The sequence below is a fragment of the Sinocyclocheilus rhinocerous genome, unplaced genomic scaffold, assembly GCF_001515625.1.
Source record: "Sinocyclocheilus rhinocerous isolate Xijiao unplaced genomic scaffold, SAMN03320098_v1.1 scaffold72, whole genome shotgun sequence".
In the NCBI taxonomy this organism is placed as follows: domain Eukaryota; kingdom Metazoa; phylum Chordata; class Actinopteri; order Cypriniformes; family Cyprinidae; genus Sinocyclocheilus; species Sinocyclocheilus rhinocerous.
Window position 1 is genome coordinate 2,292,638 of NW_015628351.1, and position 19,536 is coordinate 2,312,173.

General features: G+C 36.3%; 3 protein-coding genes across 3 annotated transcripts; 1 reads left to right on the forward strand and 2 right to left on the reverse strand.

The window, feature by feature from the left end:
- Window positions 1-419: 419 nt before the first annotated feature.
- Window positions 420-6,369, forward strand: LOC107737562 (carbonic anhydrase 6-like). Its single transcript, XM_016549083.1, has 9 exons — window positions 420-625; window positions 1,714-1,893; window positions 2,158-2,306; window positions 2,704-2,799; window positions 3,609-3,675; window positions 3,776-3,933; window positions 4,010-4,136; window positions 4,241-4,324; window positions 5,530-6,369. The coding sequence occupies exons 1-9, from the start codon at window positions 541-543 to the stop codon at window positions 6,141-6,143; spliced, it is 1,560 nt and encodes a 519-aa protein (XP_016404569.1). The 5' UTR covers window positions 420-540; the 3' UTR covers window positions 6,144-6,369.
- Window positions 6,370-6,941: 572 nt separating this feature from the next.
- Window positions 6,942-11,481, reverse strand: LOC107737671 (solute carrier family 2, facilitated glucose transporter member 5-like). The gene is made up of 5 exons (XM_016549261.1): window positions 11,422-11,481; window positions 9,432-9,542; window positions 9,198-9,297; window positions 7,858-7,985; window positions 6,942-7,333 (listed from the first exon to the last, which is right to left on the reverse strand). Exons 1-5 carry the CDS (start codon window positions 11,479-11,481, stop codon window positions 7,106-7,108), a joined length of 627 nt encoding a protein of 208 aa, XP_016404747.1. The 3' UTR covers window positions 6,942-7,105.
- Window positions 11,482-14,980: 3,499 nt separating this feature from the next.
- Window positions 14,981-18,971, reverse strand: LOC107737701 (probable G-protein coupled receptor 157). The gene is made up of 4 exons (XM_016549290.1): window positions 18,320-18,971; window positions 17,358-17,571; window positions 16,060-16,254; window positions 14,981-15,894 (listed from the first exon to the last, which is right to left on the reverse strand). The coding sequence occupies exons 1-4, from the start codon at window positions 18,694-18,696 to the stop codon at window positions 15,679-15,681; spliced, it is 1,002 nt and encodes a 333-aa protein (XP_016404776.1). The 5' UTR covers window positions 18,697-18,971; the 3' UTR covers window positions 14,981-15,678.
- Between the last annotated feature and the right edge of the window lie 565 nt (window positions 18,972-19,536).

Consider the following 19,536-nt stretch of genomic DNA (forward strand, 5'->3'; position numbering starts at 1 on the left):
CATCTGATCACTCTACACAATAATCTAGAAACAATGTGAATGAACACCACAACAGCTGAAGCAGCAAACTTTGCAAAACACAAAATGTATGTCACTTCCAAAACTTTTGGCCATGACTGTAAACGAAATCAGCTTGAATTAGGCTACTAACTTGAGTCATCATCTAATGCCTAATCATTTGAAACCTGTTTAAACCGGGTTTACATATTAAAAGTACAGCGAAAAGCAAATTCTACATATATTCAAATATCATTATTTAAAAAGGTGCACCCTTAAGAATAAACATGAAAAAGAAACATGGGAAACCACTGAACAAAACCAGACTTACCTGTTGGTGAATCCTGAGAACTACAGCTGCTTCAAACATTTAGCCTATTTGCCAATACGTCAAAGCTTCTCTAAATGACCATGTTACAACACGCTTTTGGCCTTCTGGGTGTAAAACCGTTGCAAGCAATGTCACTCTGCACCTCTTTACAATCCTGGGAACGAGACTGTTAGAGCATACATCACACTCAAGGGAGTCTGTGAACTTTGAGCATGGAGCTGTTTGTAGTCCTGTTATACACCGGAGTGGTGAATTTCGCATCAGCTGGAATAGATGGACAGAAATGGACATATTCAGGCAAGTGCTTCCTTTTTTCAAACAAATATTCACACATTAATCTTGAGAGTTCTGATGCGCACGTAATAAGTTTGTAAGGCAATGTTCGATAACTTACGTTTACAGTTAGTTTTAACATTAAACATTTAGCTTTATTATATCGTTTCGCTACTGTCTTACTGTAGCAGCTGTACAAAGTCAAAGTTTTAGCCTATTTGTCAAATAACAATGAACTGCGTTGTTCTACGAGTAGCCTGTTCTCATCACAGAAGAAAAATGTTGCATATAGGCTACCTACACAAATAGCCTATTAAAACAAATTAAAAGAAGACTGAGGATAGAAAAAATACAAAGATAAATATCTAAGACAAATATGGCTAAATTAAATAGTCTATCCACTGTACGAATTTAATGACTTTAAGCAGAATTTTTTTTTTTTTATTACATTTTAATTAATTAAAATTGTGTGTGTGTGTGTGTGTGTGTGTATATATATATATAATTTTTGTTTTTTTGTTTCTTTTGTAGACTAAATGTAAAGGTCATTTTTTTGGTGCAACCTGTCATAGTTCGTCCCTTACGAAAATTAACCATGGTTTTACTAAACAAAAAACAACAAAAAAAACCACATAGTTAATAGGCATGGTAACCACAAATTAACCATGGTTTTGCTACACTAACCATAGTTTAACCATATTTGTAGTAAAACTGTGGTTAGACAAATAATCAATAGGCCTACGCCAAAAAAAACATGCTACTACACTTTTACTACAATAAAACCATGATTAATTTTAACAAGGGGTAGGCTAATGGCGCTACTAGAACAGCTGGCTAAATGTAAATAATGTACGACTTACCGACCTAAAGTAATCATAATGGAAAGCGGCGTACTGTTGCTATGGTTACCTCCTCAAGCGACCGCGACTTAGCGAAAATTCGGGCTGTTATCATTACTGACATATTTTCAACCCTAGTTAAAACGCCTGTGTACATATAAGTGATCGTAATGGAAGGCGAATGCCCCCCCAATATTATAATCGGCTGCGTTTTATAGTGTATACGAGAAATGTGTCGCGCTCTGCTTAAATGACTTTCATTGTTTCATACAGAAGGAGAACTGGATCAGAAGCACTGGGCAGAAAAGTTTCCCGAGTGCGGCGGCGACCAGCAGTCTCCCATTGACATACAGCGGCGCAAAGTGCGGTACAATCCGCGACTGCTACAGCTCAAGCTGACAGGCTATGAGGACATGCGCGGCAGCTTTCGCATGACCAACAATGGACATTCTGGTATGAATTCTTATATTAGAACCATTTCAAATCAATGGACAATTCTTCATTGTTATTATTTTAAAACTAATATAAACCGCCTGCAATTGTTATGTGGATCTGTTATCTTGATTTTGTCGCTCCCTCGTGTCAAAAAGTGGCCAAAAAATGTATCTATTTTGTACTAACAGTATATGCTTCCCTCTTACTACTTCAGTCCATGTAATCTTTACAGGATAGATGAGCTTTTAGAATGTGGTCCACAATCTTGTTTGTTTTTGACAGTGGAAATTCAGCTGCCACAGACTATGAAGATTACCAAGGGGTTTCCAGACCACTACACTGCTGTCCAAATGCATCTGCACTGGGGAGGCTGGGACTTGGAGGCCAGTGGATCAGAGCACACAGTGGATGGCATCCGCTACATGGCAGAAGTATTTACATAATTCATTTTAGCCCAACACATGAATGAATATACGTTTAGAGACATCCTAGATATAAAAAGATATAAAGCAATCCTGTTAAGGCATTGTTTTCTTCAGTGACTATGGTTGAGGGCTTATCCGTTCAAGTGATGCTGGACATGTGCCTGAAATCTTACTACAGTATGTCAGGTTCTATTTTAGACAAATATGTAGTTATCATTGTTCTATTATAAAGTGTATTGATTTATAAACAGCATTCCTGCATTTAGGTTGCTCAAGAGTGTTGAGAAACTTTAATTTAGCAATACGGAAGGACTTGTTTAACTCAATATATGTTTTGAATCTAACATTACTCAATTTTAAGTGTAATTTCTAGCACCTTCCTGTTTGACTTCTTGTGTCACAGCTGCATGTTGTTCACTACAACTCTGATAAGTACAGCAGCTTCCACGAGGCCAAAGATAAACAAGATGGTCTTGCAGTTTTAGCCTTTTTTTATGAGGTAAGACTGGCTGTAACCATCTTTTTCACCCTGTTTGAAATTAGAATAATATTTGTATTTTTTATGAATCTTTAAAAAATATATATTTATTGTGGTGCAGTGCTGCCATCTAATGGGAATAAGGGAAAGCAAATTATCTTCAAAGAACAAGAAAAATGAAAATGAAAATGAAAAATGCAAATTATTGTCTATGTGAATTATTCTGAAAAGAGCTGGGCTACACCAAATAACCAAAATGCACCAAATGCCCCCGCATTGCCTGAAGCACATAGCATGAGTAAAGATAGACATCTGTATTCTCTGAACTAAATGGGTTAATTGACCACGGTCCGTAGACTGCTGTGTGGTGGCCTACTGCCTGACATGCTGTTCCCACAAGACTGTGTTCAGGTCACAAGCTCCCAGTGCCATTTTATGGGGGAGGTCATTGTTATAGTAACACACCCACAGGCATTCTAATCTGCTGCAATATGTAGTGCAGTTACAAATGTCTTTTTTTTTTTGCAATTGCTTGGCTAATAACTGGGTTTTTAGTAGTGATCGCTAGTGTGTTCACAAAAACCTCTGCATAATGTTTTATCTGAAAATGTTTACACTTGAGTGGCTCGATCAACTTCATAGACCTATAGTTATAGCTAGTAACATCATGCCACTAGTTTAATACCACCTTTAGTTTCAACTTACTGTAAAAAAAAAAAAAAAACATATATATATATATATATATACTGTATATATTTTGAAGTTCATTTATATATATATATATATACTATTCATTTACAGTACTTGATATATGGATACTTTGTGTTTAGGATGGTCATTTTGAGAACACATACTACAGTGATTTCATTGCAAACCTGGCAAACATCAAGTATGCAGGTAATGCAAAACATTTTGGATGACCATCGCAAAAATGTTTCATTCTATGCTGCCTCGTATATCCACTTCTTTTCTGTATTTTCCCTCTCACTCTTTGCAGGTCAGGCTATGAATATCACTAACTTGAACGTACGCTCCATGCTTCCAGACAACTTGAGTCACTTTTTCAGATATCAGGGCTCTCTCACCACACCGCCGTGCCATGAGAGCATTCTGTGGACTGTATTTGATACGCCCATCACCCTCTCTCACAATCAGGTGCCTCCAAAAGTCCTCATGAAAAAGTTTTCAATCTTTTTTGCTTTCCTTTAACTTTTAATGTGGTGACCTTCAGATCAGGAAATTGGAGAGCACATTAATGGACCATGAAAATAAGACCCTGTGGAACGACTACCGCATGGCCCAGCCTCTGAATGACAGAGTGGTGGAGTCCTCTTTCCTCCCACGCCTGGGCAAAGGAGGTTAGGGCAGAGCGTCATCCTTTCCAGCAGTTATGAAAAACGCTCTTTGTTAGGCCTGCAGTGCCTGAGCATGTTCTCCCTCTCTCCTCTTTGGTTTCTTGCAGGAATTTGCCGTCAGGAGGAGATTGAAGCTAAGCTTAAGAGGATTGAGAGCCTTATTGTGTCACTGGACAAAAAAACGGTTTCAGGTATAACTTTTCATGAGGAATGTCAAGATTACAGGGAAATCGTAAAGGGATAGTCTACCCAAAAATAAAAATTATTTAAATGTCTAATTCTTTTTAAAATGTCTTTAAGAAACCTGTATGGCTTTCTTCTGTTATTTGTAACAGAACGTAAGCTGCTTTTTCCATACAATGAAAGTGAATGGTGGCCAAAGCTGTCAAGCTAAATGTTTTAGTGGAAAGTGACTTAAATAGTGACTGTTCCTTATACAAACTACCATATGGCTACAGAAACAGATTAAAAAAAAAAAATTTTTTTTGTAATATTTATTTTTTTGGTTTTGTTATTTTTTTTATTTTTTTTTATTTTTTTAGCTTTAGTTTTTTTCTATTTCTTTTTTTAGTTTAATTTTTATTTTATTTTTAAAAATATCAATAATTTTAGTATTTATTTCAATTAGCTGCAAAAGCAGATTTATTTTGTTTAATTTCAATTAATGGAAATGTTTTTAAATATTTTGATAGTTTTAGTTAACAAAAACAACACTGTTCAGAAGTTTGAAATATAGTGGGTTTTGTTATTTTTCTTATTTTCATTTATTTAGTTTTATAGTTATTATTTCAATTTCTTTTTTTGGTTTAATTTTTTATTAACATTTTTTTATTTCAGTAATATTAGTATTTATTTCAATTAGTTGCAAAGGCAGATTTATTTTATTTTATTTCAATTAATGGAAATGTTTTAAAATATTTTTGATAGTTTTAGTTTTAGTTAACAAAAACAGTGTTCAGAGGTTTGGAATATAGTGTGAGTCATGTGGACTACTTTTATAATGTTCGTATGGTATTTCATCCTTTTTGGAGCAGAACACAATCGGTTCACCATGCACATCATTGTATAAAAAAGCAGCTCAGACATTCTGCATTCAACTTGTTTAATGGAAAAAAACGTCATACAGGAGGGTGAGTAAATAACAGAATTGTTATTTTTTGAGCGAACTATCCCTTTAAATGTAATGTGTGTCAATCTCAGTATACACTGTTAAACAATCTCTAAATTCAAATTAGCTTTGACATTGATATGGACTATCATCTACAAGTACAGGTGAGTATTTTTTGCAGTGGGTGCAACTGTAGTTTTAGAACTGTAGACATTCAAATATACCATAACAACTAATGTAATCAATTGAGATTCTATTTATTGACTTACATCACCTTTCCTCCTTAAGGCCTGCAACATATATCGCCACTGGTCCTCTACTTCCCAAAAAAGAATGTGGAGAGTTACGCCATGGTGGTCTTATCCCACCCCATGAACCTCCAATTCTTCACAGCCTGCATGAACGTCCGTATACCGCCCGTACAAGACCTCACCGTGCTTTCTTACCCCACGGCACGTGACAATGAGCTCATGATCACTTTGGGCACCGAAGTGGGTCTCTGGATCGGAGATGAGTTTGTGAATTTACCATTCGAACGTCAATCCAACGATTGGACAAACTACTGCTTTACTTGGTCGTCACACACAGGAGGGGTTGAACTGTGGGTGAACGGACTGGTCGGTAAAGAGCGGTACATTCGGGCAGGATACACCATTCCAGCTGGAGGAAACCTCATTTTGGGAAAGGACCAGGATGGCCTTTTAGGGATCTCGGACAGTGATGCTTTTGTAGGGCACATGACCGATGTAAATGTGTGGGATTATGTTCTGACTGCGGCAGAGATTAAGGAGCAAATGTTGTGTGATAGTGGTAAAGTGAAAGGGAATGTCCTGAGCTGGGGAATCACTCCGCTCAGTCTGTATGGAGGAGTTCAGCTGCAGACTGAGCAGGTTTGCCTCTGAGAGAGAAAGAGATTGCCACAGGCTAAGAACTTTTTCAAACGAATGTCAATTTCAGCAATATTAGCTCTGCTAACTTGAACTGTATACTCTCCATGGGGACTAACTGGAATTGAGAAAGATATTCTAATCTATCTGTATTTTAAATACAAGCATTTCAATCTATTTTTACCCAACTGAATAATGTGAATCATATCTGAAGAATTTCAATAAACATTTGCATTCTTAACCTTCTTAACAGTCCAGATCTATTCATTTATTCCAAATGCACTTCGTGCATTCTATTCTATACCTTAAATATCTATTAAGAGCATGTTTCTAATTTCTGAAAGAAAGAAATTCTTGATATCACAATCCCAAAAACATTTTAGAAATAAAATCTTTTATTATTGCTTCTTAGAAAAGAAATTAGGCAGTGAAGCCATATGATGCAACAAACATGCAAAAAGGACCCCTGCAGACCCTTAAGGTCATAATGTCTTTCAAAAGATAGTTTGACCTTTATGACATGGCAATATTGTAAAATATGCAATGCAAATTATTATAAAGAATTATAAATGCTAGAGAATATTTGTACACAATACTGCACTTCTTACTATAAAAATATTCTCAGTTATAAGGAAAATATATGACTTTTTACTGGATTACATCAGTTGTCATTAAATGTAATAATGTTAATGTAATTTTCACCATATGAAAATAATATCAATACAAGAAGTTGGCACATTCATTTTAAACCTGATTTTTAAATGTTTTTTTTTTTTTTCATTTCTTGTACATTCTTATTTGTAAAGACCCCAAATAAAGATGACAATGAAAAGGCACAATATTTTAATGTTATAATACAGGACCTGTTCTTGCTTTCAAAACCCGGCAGACACTAAAAAAATAAAGTGCATTAAAACAATTCAAAGCGTTGCAGACAAACGCAAGAACATGTCCTGTGTAAACAACTCCTTATCCATTCAGAGAAATGTGTTTTTCATCTCCTGTTCGCTGCTTTCCCCTCCAGTCTCTTTGACCTCAGAGTCCCCAGCCTCCACCACAATGTCCACCTTGTTTCTCTGAGCAAAAAGCTTGCTGGTGTCCAGAAAGGTCTTGTTTTTGGTCTCTGGGATGATCACCCAGATGTATATAAGTGTGGCAAGACAGATGCAGGCAAACATTATGAAGCTGTAAGCGCCCAGGCCTCTCTGTAGATACAAATAAGGACACTTTTTCTGCTTTGATGATTCAGTGAGATTTGTAACTGTAAAAGGATTTGCACTGAGTCCATGAAAAAATAATCATCAGTTACTCATCGGAACAAATTTGGAGAACTTTAGCATTACATGACTTGTTTATCAATGGATCCTCTGCAGTGAATGGGTGCCGTCAGAGTGAGAGTTTAAACAGCTGATAAAAATATCACAGTAATCCAAAAATAACCCACAAATCATGTGGATTACTTTTGGATTACTGTGATGTTTTTATCAGCTGCTTGGGCTCTCATTCTAATAGCACTTATTCACTGCAGAGGATCCATTGATGAGCAAGTGATGTAATGCTAAAATTCTCCAAATCTGTTCCGACGAAGAGACAAACTCATCCACAGCTTGGATAACCTGAGGGTGAGTACAAATTTTCATTTTTGGTTGAACTATTCCTTTAATAACTTAACAAAAGCATCAACTGGTGCAATACTGTGACTTTGTTAGTGTTGTGTTTGACCTCTGACCTCTAGAAAGGGGAAGACCAGGCCGACTGTGAAGTTTGAGAGCCAGTGAACCGAGCCAGCCACCATGAAGGCTGGTGGTCTAGAAGACTGCCGGAACATCTCTGTAGTGATTACATTAGGAATAGCACCTGCAAAGGGATGCAGAAAAAGCTGTCAAATCTGGATATCATCAGACACGTCATCTTTTTACAGACAGTAAGAAAAGAGATTGCTTGAAACACTGTGCTGCTTTTACAATCTGTTTTACTGCCACTTTAAAGCACTTCTCCCGCATTCACTCCAGGGTTTTAATGTAAAATCCCAAAAACTGTGGCATAAATCTATTGTCATTCCCCACCAAGGAATACAACAAATGAAAGGGAGGGAGTGAATTCATTGGGTTGCAGCAAACCCCCCCGTGCATCTGCAATATGCCCCTACGGGATTGGTGTGAACTCACTTGGGCCAATAGTATGTCCGATGACGTAAACAATGACACAGCTGATACTGACATAGGGCATCCAGTCCAGTGTAGTCTGTGGGTGGAATGTGCAGCAGTTATTCTACCATTTATAGCCTTGCATTTCACACAGACCCAAGAGACAAATTTGTCAGGCCAGCACATTCACAGCTCTAAAATTAAAATCTCTGCTGGGACTGATATTTTACAATGCCTATAACACCTGTCTGTAAACAAGAATGTACTACAAACATAATGGGCCACATAAGGAAACTCCCTTATTGGGTTAAAGTGAATCTGATTAGTCATAACAACTAGCTCCAATATGAATCCTTATTGCTTGTATTAGGGGTCACGAAATCAAAAATCTGGTAGATATACATATAAACTTTTAATTATTATGTTATGGTCAATAACCAATAAATAACTTGCATTAAAATATTACTCTGACATTAATTAGACAAAAACATTTTAATTTTAACATAATACTTTGTCTAAATATACATTCAGTTTGTTTAAATATATTAAAAATAAAACACAAACATTTGAATTATTTGTGCTTATGTTAGGAATGGACAGAAATAAAATTCTCGTCAACACAGATAAACCATTTACCATTAATTATTATGTTATGGCCAATAACCAATAAATGTGGCCAAAGATTACATTTAACTGTATTATATCATTAATGCTTTCAACGACTGACTTAAAATGACCTTAAGATGTTGGCAAAAATAACCTAATGTAAAATCAGGGCAAATAATCACACATAATGGAATGTACCATATAAGCCGATATATATATAATTTTAGTTTCTAAACATTTGTAATATCTCCATATTTTATTTGTCCAAAATTAAGCATCTCTAGTTTGTATTTAAATAAATATAGAGTTGTTATACCTGGAAGTAAAGTGCTACAGTCAGAAGAACAGGCTCCACAGCAGACACCAAAGCCGATCAGTAGCAACAACTTTCTGCCAGATTTCTCCACTATGAACACCTACACAAACAGAAAATCATATTCTTTACACTCATATTTCTTTATGAAGTAAATGAGCTCCTCAAGAGGGGCATAAAGCTATAAAGCGCATTAATAAGTAAAAAAAAAACAAAATGAGACAATAAGTGGCTTACAGCTGCTATTGTCATGAAGACATTAACTGCTCCTGTTCCAGCCGTCACATACTGAACGTGCTCGTCAGCCACTCCTGCTGAGCTATAGATGCTGTCAGCATAGTAATAAATCTGAAGTGTGGGTTAAAATGAGGATTTAGTTAAGCAAACATTAAAAATATAGAACACCACACTTATGCTTTCAGAACAAAAACGTATTGCAAAGAATCATCTGTGATGTTTTAAAGTGGTGCCTAATAGTTTTTTTTTATTTTCTGTTTTTAATTCATGAAAATAAGCATGCTTCCTCAGAATGACTTGTTCTTCATATATTCAAAGTTTTGAAGAGTTTGGATAATGCACTTTAAAAATATAAGAAAATTACTGTTTCCTTTTTTACTCTTACTTTAATAAATTGCCATGGCAACACCTTTCAAGATATCCAAAATCCGTTCGCAATTTAAGTTCCTAAATGTTTTGCAATCATGTTGACAAAGTTTGGTGTGAATTCAATGATTTTCATATGACTAGTATGCATTAATTCACAGCCATATTTTTCCAAAAATCCACATTCAAATCAAAATAGCCGACTTCCTGTTGGTTGTAGCTAATGACTGTAAATTAGAAAGTAAATTAGCCAAACCGTCTGAGATATCAAAAATCCCTTCGCAATTTAGCATCCCCAAATTGTCTTGAGGTCATGCTGACCAAGTTTGGTGGCCATCGATGGGAAATCCTAGGAGGAGTATATCAAATTCCAGAGCATGCACTTTTTACACAGCCCTAGCCAACTTCCTGTTGGGCGGAGCCTATGGCATGCAGTGCGAAAGCTGTTCGGCTCAATGAGATCTATATGTGTACCGAGTTTCATATGAATGCATGCAAGTATGTGTGAGCTATACATCAAGATTTGTGACTGTGTTCCAAGGGGTGCCGTAGAGCCCCTGTGCCACGCCCGGGTCCCAGCCTCTGCTATGTCCTAATGACCGCAGATTCCAACGTGTCAAGAGTTTTTGAGCATGTTAAGGCCCCCAAAAAGCCCCGGATAACAAATACAATACAAAGTAAAAAGCTTTAAAAAAAGTTTAGGCTTAAAGCGTAAAAGTGTCTTGAAGAAAATAACGAGTGAGATATTACTAATGTATTTTGTATCATACAATAAAACATGAAAATATTTTGAGCTTATTAAGCTTGACCTATTGAGTGTTAACTACACTGCCCTACAAAGGCAAAAGACATTAACTCCCTAGAGTGTGAAACTGAGAAAAATGACTTTAAAGTTTTTTACTTGTTCAGCCAAATTAATTACAGGTAGGATACTGGAAATTTAACAATTAGATGTTTTAGTAATGAAAATGATCTACATTAAAAAATTGTGAGCTCAAACTTGATTTTTACCCCTATTTTGAAGTTAATATACTCTGCCTTTGCATTGTCTGCAAAACGTGAGAAGTCACACCAAGGCAAAATGCAGTAACTTCCACATTATCAATATTTTGTTGCTGATCACCATTTACAAAATCGTTATAGTAAAGCCCCGTTCACACCAAGAACGATAACTATAAAGATAACGATATTAGCGTCCAGCGAGGAGAATACTTTTTGTACGCGAAGAAAACAAAAATAACAACTTTATTCAACAATTCGTCTCCTCTGTGTCTCTCCGCGTCACTGTAGCGCCATTTTCATATTCTGTGTCAGCTCAGCCACGACACAAGGATATGTTTTCTACATGTATTTACGCTGTGATTTGAACGAAAACAGCGCATCCGTGCAGCGAACTAAATTAAAAATTAGCCTCTACTTAGTTAGCTCGCTACTCGAAACGCTGAACTATTTTAAAATAGCGCTTCTGTGAAGCTATTTCAAATGAAATTTGGTAGGGTCGCTGCTTATGTAGCTACTCACCACAGTTTGGCAGTCAGGACAATCATTCAGACACATGGTCAAGGACATGATCAAGAGACATGATCCAGGCACATGATAGAAGGACATCATGCAGGGGACATACCCGACCAAGGGACATGCTCGGAGACACGAGCAAGAGGCATAATTCAGGATATTTCCTCATGGGATAGGCCCTACCAGCTTGATAACAGAACAGTTATAAAAAAAAATACTTGGAAATTAGAAAGAAGCAAATGTCGAATTAATTATTGATTGCTGACGTTCAGTTAAATGTGATTCTGCAAAACGAAGGTAATTTTTTTGCACAATTGCACCCTTCATTAGCCTAACGAGACTTTTTCACGGAGCTCTAAATAAAAAATAAAAAAATCATACAAATAACAAAATGATTATTTTAATTCACAAAAGAGTAAAAAAGATCAGGTCTATATAATATATTCCAGTCTATTCCATAAAATGTATTTGATGATGAGATACAGAGCCACTTTTGAGAAAGCAGCGTCCCCAAACCCTTTGATCAGCGTGACACGGACAGCAGGGGTCTCTGTCTGACCAGTATCTGCTCCCTCCTGCAGTGCAGCACTGCAGATTCTCTCATTCCTATTCCTCCTTCAGCAACTCATTAATCAAATTGATTGGACCTCATCAACTTAAACAGAGATCCTCAGCTGTTTATTTCAGCAGGTCGAGGGCTGAACACCCCACTGGGGATTGTGGTGAGGTGTGTGTCCTCACAGTCAGGACTGTGTGTGGGAGTTTAAAAAAGCTCTCCTTTAGGTGGCTGTCCTCTGCAGTGATATGCAGTCATTGCAGACACCCACTAAGGGCTGTAACGCACCCAAGCGATGGACACTGAAGTGAACAAAGGTTCAAGAAAAGGTAAGTATTATGTGACTTTCCCAAAACAGACATGAGTCAAAAAAAATTCCAGAGCAGAGAGAGGGAATATATATATATGTTAATATGAAAATTTATCTTTGAAAATAAATCAAGTTTACACACACAATATGTGATTCTGTTTTTAAGATTAAATTTCAATTGTATTACAAAGGATCAAATTTAGAGTATATATCATGATTAATTAAATAAATGAAATTAAAATAATTCTGAATTTAAAGTAGGCATATGAACTCTTAAAACTTGGAAATCATAATTCTCAGATGACAAACAACTACATTTGCTATTAATTTAACATTTGCTATTGATTAAACACACGCACACTTTTATACTCTACACAGCACATTGCCAAAAATACATACTAAGTGCTTGAATGCGAATCCATTCTGTTTATCACTGTGGATTGTGGTAAATCTGTTTTCTGACACTTTTGTTAATAATGTGCTTTAAGTGAATAACCAAATTCAAGTGATTGTTCTGTCCCAGCTTGCCAGTGAAACATTACACTGCACTTGTGTTCATGCCAAAATTAAAACCCTTTCGCACGTAAGTTTAAAATATTCTAGCTGAGCCCACAGCGTGAGTTTTTTTTTAGGCGACCGTTATTTTAAAATGTATTGCCTTACTGTTTCCATGGCGACGCGTCATGCTTGTCATGTGACACAACGCAGCCACAATAGACCTGTATGACACATAGATCGATTTTATTTCGTTTTTCCTGTTTTATTCAAAATATTCACAAACATGCTCACTATATAGTTTTGCTAGTACTTATGTGTATTTAAATGTCTTAAACCTAAAATAAGTATTTTAATGGTTTGAAAACAATCAATATTTGTGATTATATGACAAGCGCTTAGCGCGTCCGATCTGGCTCTGCGCCAGGCAAAGCGCGAAAGCGGATTTAAATTCAGCAGTTGATGACGTGACGCACTTGTGATCGTACGCTTCAGGGACCAGCCAAGACTGATCACACCGGTGTGATCGTACGCGTCAAAGGGTTAATGATACATGCTTCAAAAATGACTGTTGAGCCATGTTTGCAGTTTCCGCTCATAAGACTGGCTTGTCAACTGACACTGCCTCAGGGTTAGCAATACCATAAGAGTTGATATATATACAACATCCTCTTCCCTCAGCTTATGTAACGGAGTTATTTTGGTTATATTATTTTCACTCAAAATCCCCCTTTTTCCTATTAAATATAAATTTAATTTTGTTTCTTTAATATGACTGTATCTATTATTTTATTGTTACAAGTTAAGATGTATGATTTTCAAGATTTGTTCAAGGAAGTGCATTGTCACTTTAAGAGTATATACTTGTTCTCGCGCCGCGCGCGCGCTTTGCCCGCTCAGTTCACTTCCTTCTGAGCCGAGAGAAGTTTGTCTCGTGGTTCGTCGAGGCATTAAACGGTGTTTACTTAAATGAAGAGAGTCACAAAATTCATGTTTTCAACATATTTCCCCATTTATGCAGAAAATAAAGACAGTGCCAAGCAGTGAGCGGTCTGAAGTTTCTTTATTGAGTGACATCAACACAACGCAGAGTGGATTCCCTTACCTGGGACCCGTTACACTTACATAACCAATCAGCACAACATTTACCATTGTATTCAGCGTGTGCCCTTTTCCCAGCTATCCTCAGAATAGTTCCTCTTCTTGTTAACTGAAAGCAGATCTGATATCACGCTGAGATAATGAAGTCGCTCTGTATCCTCACTGTGGTGAAACTGGCATAGACTGAGTCTTATACAGCATGTATGATCAAATATTTAGAGAAGCTCCGATACAGCTCAGCTCCACTCTAAATGCATATTAGCCAACTTCAAGCGAGACTCAACTGAATGTCAAGGATTGAGGGAATGTGCTGGCGCAATCATTTAATAATTTACGGATAATTACCAAGCAGATTCTCTCCATAACCTTACACATGGCCAAGAAAGAGTGTTCAGTGATGGTAGACACCTCTGACTGTTTTGTGGATGTGAAGCTTAAATAACTAAATAAGGTCAGCATGAAATGAAAATTCTATCTTTGCAAATGCACGTTATTGATCTTATTGTAAATTATTCATCTTTGTATATTTACATTTTTTAAACGCGTTTCATTTTTAACATTTTTTGACCTTGTAATGTTTCACCAAAATGTCCTAGCTGGATTTTCCAGTGAAAACGACTTTGAAAAAGACTTTTCTCTGCTGATGTATGCAGCACTTCTCCAATCATTTAGTTCGCTTATGCCCCTCCCCTGCAAGCTCATGTTCATCTTCCTCCATTGTTTAAATGCAATGCCTACATCTCAAAATTCAAACAACTAGGCTAATGCATAGAACCAAACCTCACACAATAATCTGACCAGGGTTGTTATCATTTAACTAAAATGATTAGAAACATTTTTGTTAATTAAAATAAGGCTAAAATGTAATATATATATATATATATAAATATATAAACGTAAACTATATGAAAATAAAAAAAAATAATAAATTAAAGCACTAAATTTACTAACTGGAAATAAATAAAAAATGGAAATAATAAAAATGACAAAACACACACAAAAAATAGAATACAAATCTAACTAAAAGAAAACTTTAAATATAAAAACAAAAGCTAATTCAAAATATTTATGAAAACAATAATAGTTTATAAAAATAATAATAAAATAACTGAATCTGACAGGTAATGAATCGTTTTATTGAAATTAATTGATATGTTGATAAAATATAACTATAATACAAATTCATAACTACATAATTTATAATATACAAAGATTAAAAGGCACTTCTTCCCCATTGTGTGTCATAGGTATGTTTAAGGCATTGTGTGAAATAACAATAAATGTGCATGTTGTGACTAGGTGCATGTGACTCTATACAGAGAAAAGTGAAAAAAAAGATATGACATTATACATACATAGGGCAATACTAAAAAGCAATACTATACATTTGTACATACAAATACAACACATAATACACATAATTCATGGATTAAAAACATATTAAATGTAAAGTAATAACATTGCATTAAGAATGCTTTGGTGGGAGAAAGAGGGAAGAAATCCCTTGTAAAAACACTTCACAGTACATTTGCCATTTTGGTCACTAGATAATAAACTGCTGTATCCCTCGTTTCCCCTGAGCTACAGATCTCATTTCTATTTAAATGCACATGAGATATCTGCAGCAGCAGAATGAAAACAGATTTGGAAGACAGAAAGCCTCTCGCCTAAAGTGCTGAGCTAAACCGGTAACAGAAAGTGCGTTTGTGTTCCATGCTCTGCGGGTTTTGTGCATGTGACCGCAGTCCCCTGTAATCCGTGAAGGCGCTTGGTCAAACAAGAAAGCTGAGTGTAAGGCTCTGACGTAACTCCAACAACCACAACAGAGAGCTGTAAAGTCAGAGCTTTCACTCCATTCAAATAGAGTTAAATGTGCTGCAGCAGATGGAGGATCCTAGCAGCTTTTACCCCTCACTGTTCTTCCAGGTTTGGGGGTTGGGGTTTTCCTCCCTGTGTGAAGGCGTATATGCACTTTCCCTGTTCTGGGACACTGATTCTGTACGCCAGTGTCTGTCCTGACCTCTGCAGCACAGCAGAGCCACCAGACGTGATCGAATCGAGGGAGTCAACAGCACAAACATGACGCAGTTAGCAGCTCCTTGAAAGGTGTTTCCAATTCCCTATTAAATACAATGAAATCAGAATCATTGGGTTGCCAAATGCAATAAAGGCAAGTACAGATAAATGACTTTGATGAAGTATACAAATAAACCGCATTAATGGGACTTCGGCTGGAAGTAAATCAGGTTAATTTCAGACTAACTAAGTGGAACCGGGTGACTCACATGCAAGGTGACCAGCACAGGGTTGTGTCCTGCAGGGGAGTCGGTCAGCAGGAGCAGGAAGCGGATGGTGCTCCACATGCGGAGCATGATGAAGATGATGGGGATGAGGGTGAACTTCCTGTCTGCCATGGAAGACAGCGAGTGAGAGACAGAGCTGCTGGTCAGGATGGGACGGTACTCAGACAGGGCTGCATGCTTAAATACATCCCCCCAAAAAAGGGCATTAAAAAGGAATCAGCATTCTTTAGTCTTAATGAAAAAACTCACCTAAAATAAAAAATCTGACAGAAGAAAGTAAGTCATATGGGCTGCCTGCTCTATAAGATTTTTTAAATAAATAAAATTAATGTTTTTATTCGGCAAGAGTTAATCTAGAATTAAAGAATGATCATTAAATTGTTTAAAAGTGCTGTAAATGCTGTTCTTTTGAACTACTAACTACTATTTTCAACATTTATAGTAAGAAAATGTTTCTTAACCACCAAAATCAGCATATTAGAATGATTTCTGAAGGATCATGTGACACTGAAGACTGGAGTAATGACTGCTAAAAATTCAGCTTTGCCATTAAAGGAATAAATTACATTTTAAAATATATTCAAATGTAACCAGTTATTTTAAATTGTAATATTTCATGATATTACTGTTTTTATTATAAATTCAGCCTTGGTGCGAATAAGAGACTTTTTTCCCCCAAAACTTTTTAACTGTAGTGTAAATGATGACAGATTTTTTTTGGCTGATCTATCAATTTAAAAGAGTATTGAAAGTGGCTGGCAAACCTCAAACCAAACGGTTGCAAGGAAACAGCATAACTATACACCCCCCATCACTACAGCATGTGGTTTGCAGAATGCAGTTGTGTTACTATGACAAGAATGTGGGCCGGTCTTTAATATTATTTGCCTAATATTTAATTTTCTCAACAATTAGCTTTATAGGGTTCCCACCCCCTTTTTTTTTAATCCAAATTTTACTTATCCAAATGAGTTTTAATTTTTTTTTAAATGCTGCACTCACAATTTGTAGCCTTTGAAATATTTAATAGCTCAGCATAACTAGTAAAACCTATTGATGACCAAAACTTCCATGACCTTTTAAGATTTTATTAATATCCATGACATTTCCAGGCCTATTACTATTTTATGATATTATGATATTTCCCTGATACATTAGCTCTGGAAATTATTCAAGAACTGACTTGCCCGTTGCGCACATTATAAGTTTATGAAAATGCCATGGAAACCTCTGCTAAGCTGTAATGTTAAACTGTCTGCGATGAGCCATGGTGGACTTACTGCGTTGTGAATGTGTATCTTTATAAGAATGTACAGGACTGGCAGTGTGACATAGGCAATGAACTCCCAGATCTTTCCTGTGAGCAGCATCCACAGCACATGGTCTTCAGCCTGGATGTTCACCCAGCACCAGCCAACAGACACTTCAGAGGCGTCATAGCCGATCTTGTGCAGGGACAGGGCTGCCACAGTGATGGCGAAAGGAACGCCCCAGCTGACACAAACCACATATCACAAGATCAGACTGCAAACAGACATCCACAGGCTGCAAAACCAGACCTATCCCTTATTACGCAGAATCCTTATTAAAGTTAATGACCACTCACTGTCTAAAATCCTTTTTCTTAGTGTAGCTGAAAGGATGCTTCTGAAGGCAAAATATTATACAAGGAATATAAATAATCTCCTTTCCTAAATTACTGTAATATATAGGAAATAATCTCCTGTCTACCTGTAAATTAAATTAAAAGATTAGCGTGGCATATGAACATGAACATTTTATTTTTTTTGCAACATTAGGATTTGAGACTACATCAAAAATGGTAAAAAATAATTTATGAAAAGTACCAATATTCCATATCAGAACGGAAGGAATTATGGAAAAGAATTTTGTAAATTTGTGAATTTTATTTTATGTAAAGGAACTACACGTAAAATAATTTAATACATACTATACAATTAATAAATTGAAAGATGTTAAACAAATCGTTTAATTGACACTATAAACAACCACAGAAAGTTTTAAAAGGATATTTCACCTATCCCCGCATATTATTATTAAAGTGAACGGTGACTCAGTCATTCTTAAAACGTCTGCTTTGGTTTCCACAGAAGAAAAGTCATACAGTTTTGGTACACCACCATCGTGAGAAAATGTTTAAAAAATTTTGAGTGAATATTTCTGGGGTGAACTGTTCCTTTAAGAATTTTCTGGCAGTGAAGAAATGCTTCGTAGAGTTTACCTGATAAGATGAAAATACAGCATCAAATTGTCGGCCTGTCTCTGGCTGGACTTCACAATAAAAACGTACAAGTAAATAGCAATAGCCACGGTCCAGAAGAATGAGCTGGTGTTGGCGAATGTGGAAATTGCTCCTTGCGCGATACAATCCCCCGAATCAGAGTCAAAAATCCTCAAAACTCCGTAAAAGTAAGAGAGTGCAGACAGAAGGTCAGTGACAGACAGATACACGAGCAGTTTTCTCGGTGTAGTTCTTAGATCGTGCCATCTTGCATATGTGCATATGATTAAAAGTGACCCAAAAAACGAAAGTACACAGGATGTCAGGATAACAACCTGTTCGTAAACATACACCTCGGTCTGGTTCGTCTCGGCCATAGTTTCTCTTTTAAGACTTTAAAATCTACTAACGCCTAGTTTGTTTGTTTGTTCGGTGTTTGGTAAAGTAGAGTCTTATTTAAAGTATCGAATCCACTTGTAACCCGAAGAGATTTCCAGTCCACTTTTCCATTGACAAAGCTTTACCCTGAAAAACAAGACGGGCTTTAAGATCCAGCGGCGTAAGAGGCTTTACAAGAGCCAGTCCAACAGCTTCTTTACAACCGCTGAGGCAGTGAAACAATGTCTTGAAAATATCAAATCAAAACGTTGGATTTCGTGTCCATTTTTGTTACTATATAACAGACTAAACGTGTGTTTTTGTTATAAAACAGACCAAACGTGTGGCCAGCCTTGAAATCTAAGCTGACGAACTTTGTTTTTGTGTTTAACAGTTTGAGAAGGTTAAAGTCACTAGTGTTAGAGAGTGATTCATCAAGTGAATCATTTGATTCAAAACACTAAAAAGATTCATACTGAATCGTTCACTGATTCATTTAGTGATTCTTTCTGTTGGTTTCAACGTTACGCAAATAGATGGGGACATGGAACCATTCACAAGTTTTATGTGTTTTATTAAAAGAGACTCTAGAAAGAACGTTTAACATTTTTCCTCACAAACGACAGTAAATCAGATCAATTGTTTTTTTTTTATTATCACGAAACATTTTAATTTCACATAAAAGATTCACGAACTTCAACGAAACACCAGTAGGCTAGCCTACATCCCTTACGAAAATTAACCATGGTTTATTATTGTAAAATTGTAGTAACCATGGTTTTTTGGCATATTGTCTACCATTTGTATAACCACATTTTTTACTACAAATGCCGTGGTTA

Bases quoted from the DNA above. Each gene is read 5' to 3' on its own strand.
- LOC107737562 (XM_016549083.1), top strand. From the start codon at position 541: ATGGAGCTGTTTGTAGTCCTGTTATACACCGGAGTGGTGAATTTCGCA. The intron at 2,800-3,608 runs GTAAGACTGGCT...CTTTGTGTTTAG, and splicing joins TTTTAGCCTTTTTTTATGAG to GATGGTCATTTTGAGAACAC. The intron at 3,934-4,009 runs GTGCCTCCAAAA...GGTGACCTTCAG, and splicing joins TCACCCTCTCTCACAATCAG to ATCAGGAAATTGGAGAGCAC.
- LOC107737671 (XM_016549261.1), bottom strand. From the start codon at position 11,481: ATGAGGAAATATCCTGAATTATGCCTCTTGCTCGTGTCTCCGAGCATG. The intron at 9,543-11,421 runs GTATGTCCCCTG...CCCACACTTCAG, and splicing joins CGAGCATGTCCCTTGGTCGG to ATTTATTACTATGCTGACAG. The intron at 7,334-7,857 runs GTCAGAGGTCAA...TTGTATCTACAG, and splicing joins TGGTCTTCCCCTTTCTAGAG to AGAGGCCTGGGCGCTTACAG.
- LOC107737701 (XM_016549290.1), bottom strand. From the start codon at position 18,696: ATGGCCGAGACGAACCAGACCGAGGTGTATGTTTACGAACAGGTTGTT. The intron at 16,255-17,357 runs GTAAGTCCACCA...GATGTATTTAAG, and splicing joins AGATACACATTCACAACGCA to CATGCAGCCCTGTCTGAGTA. The intron at 15,895-16,059 runs GTGAGTCACCCG...TGTATTTAATAG, and splicing joins CTGTGCTGGTCACCTTGCAT to GGAATTGGAAACACCTTTCA.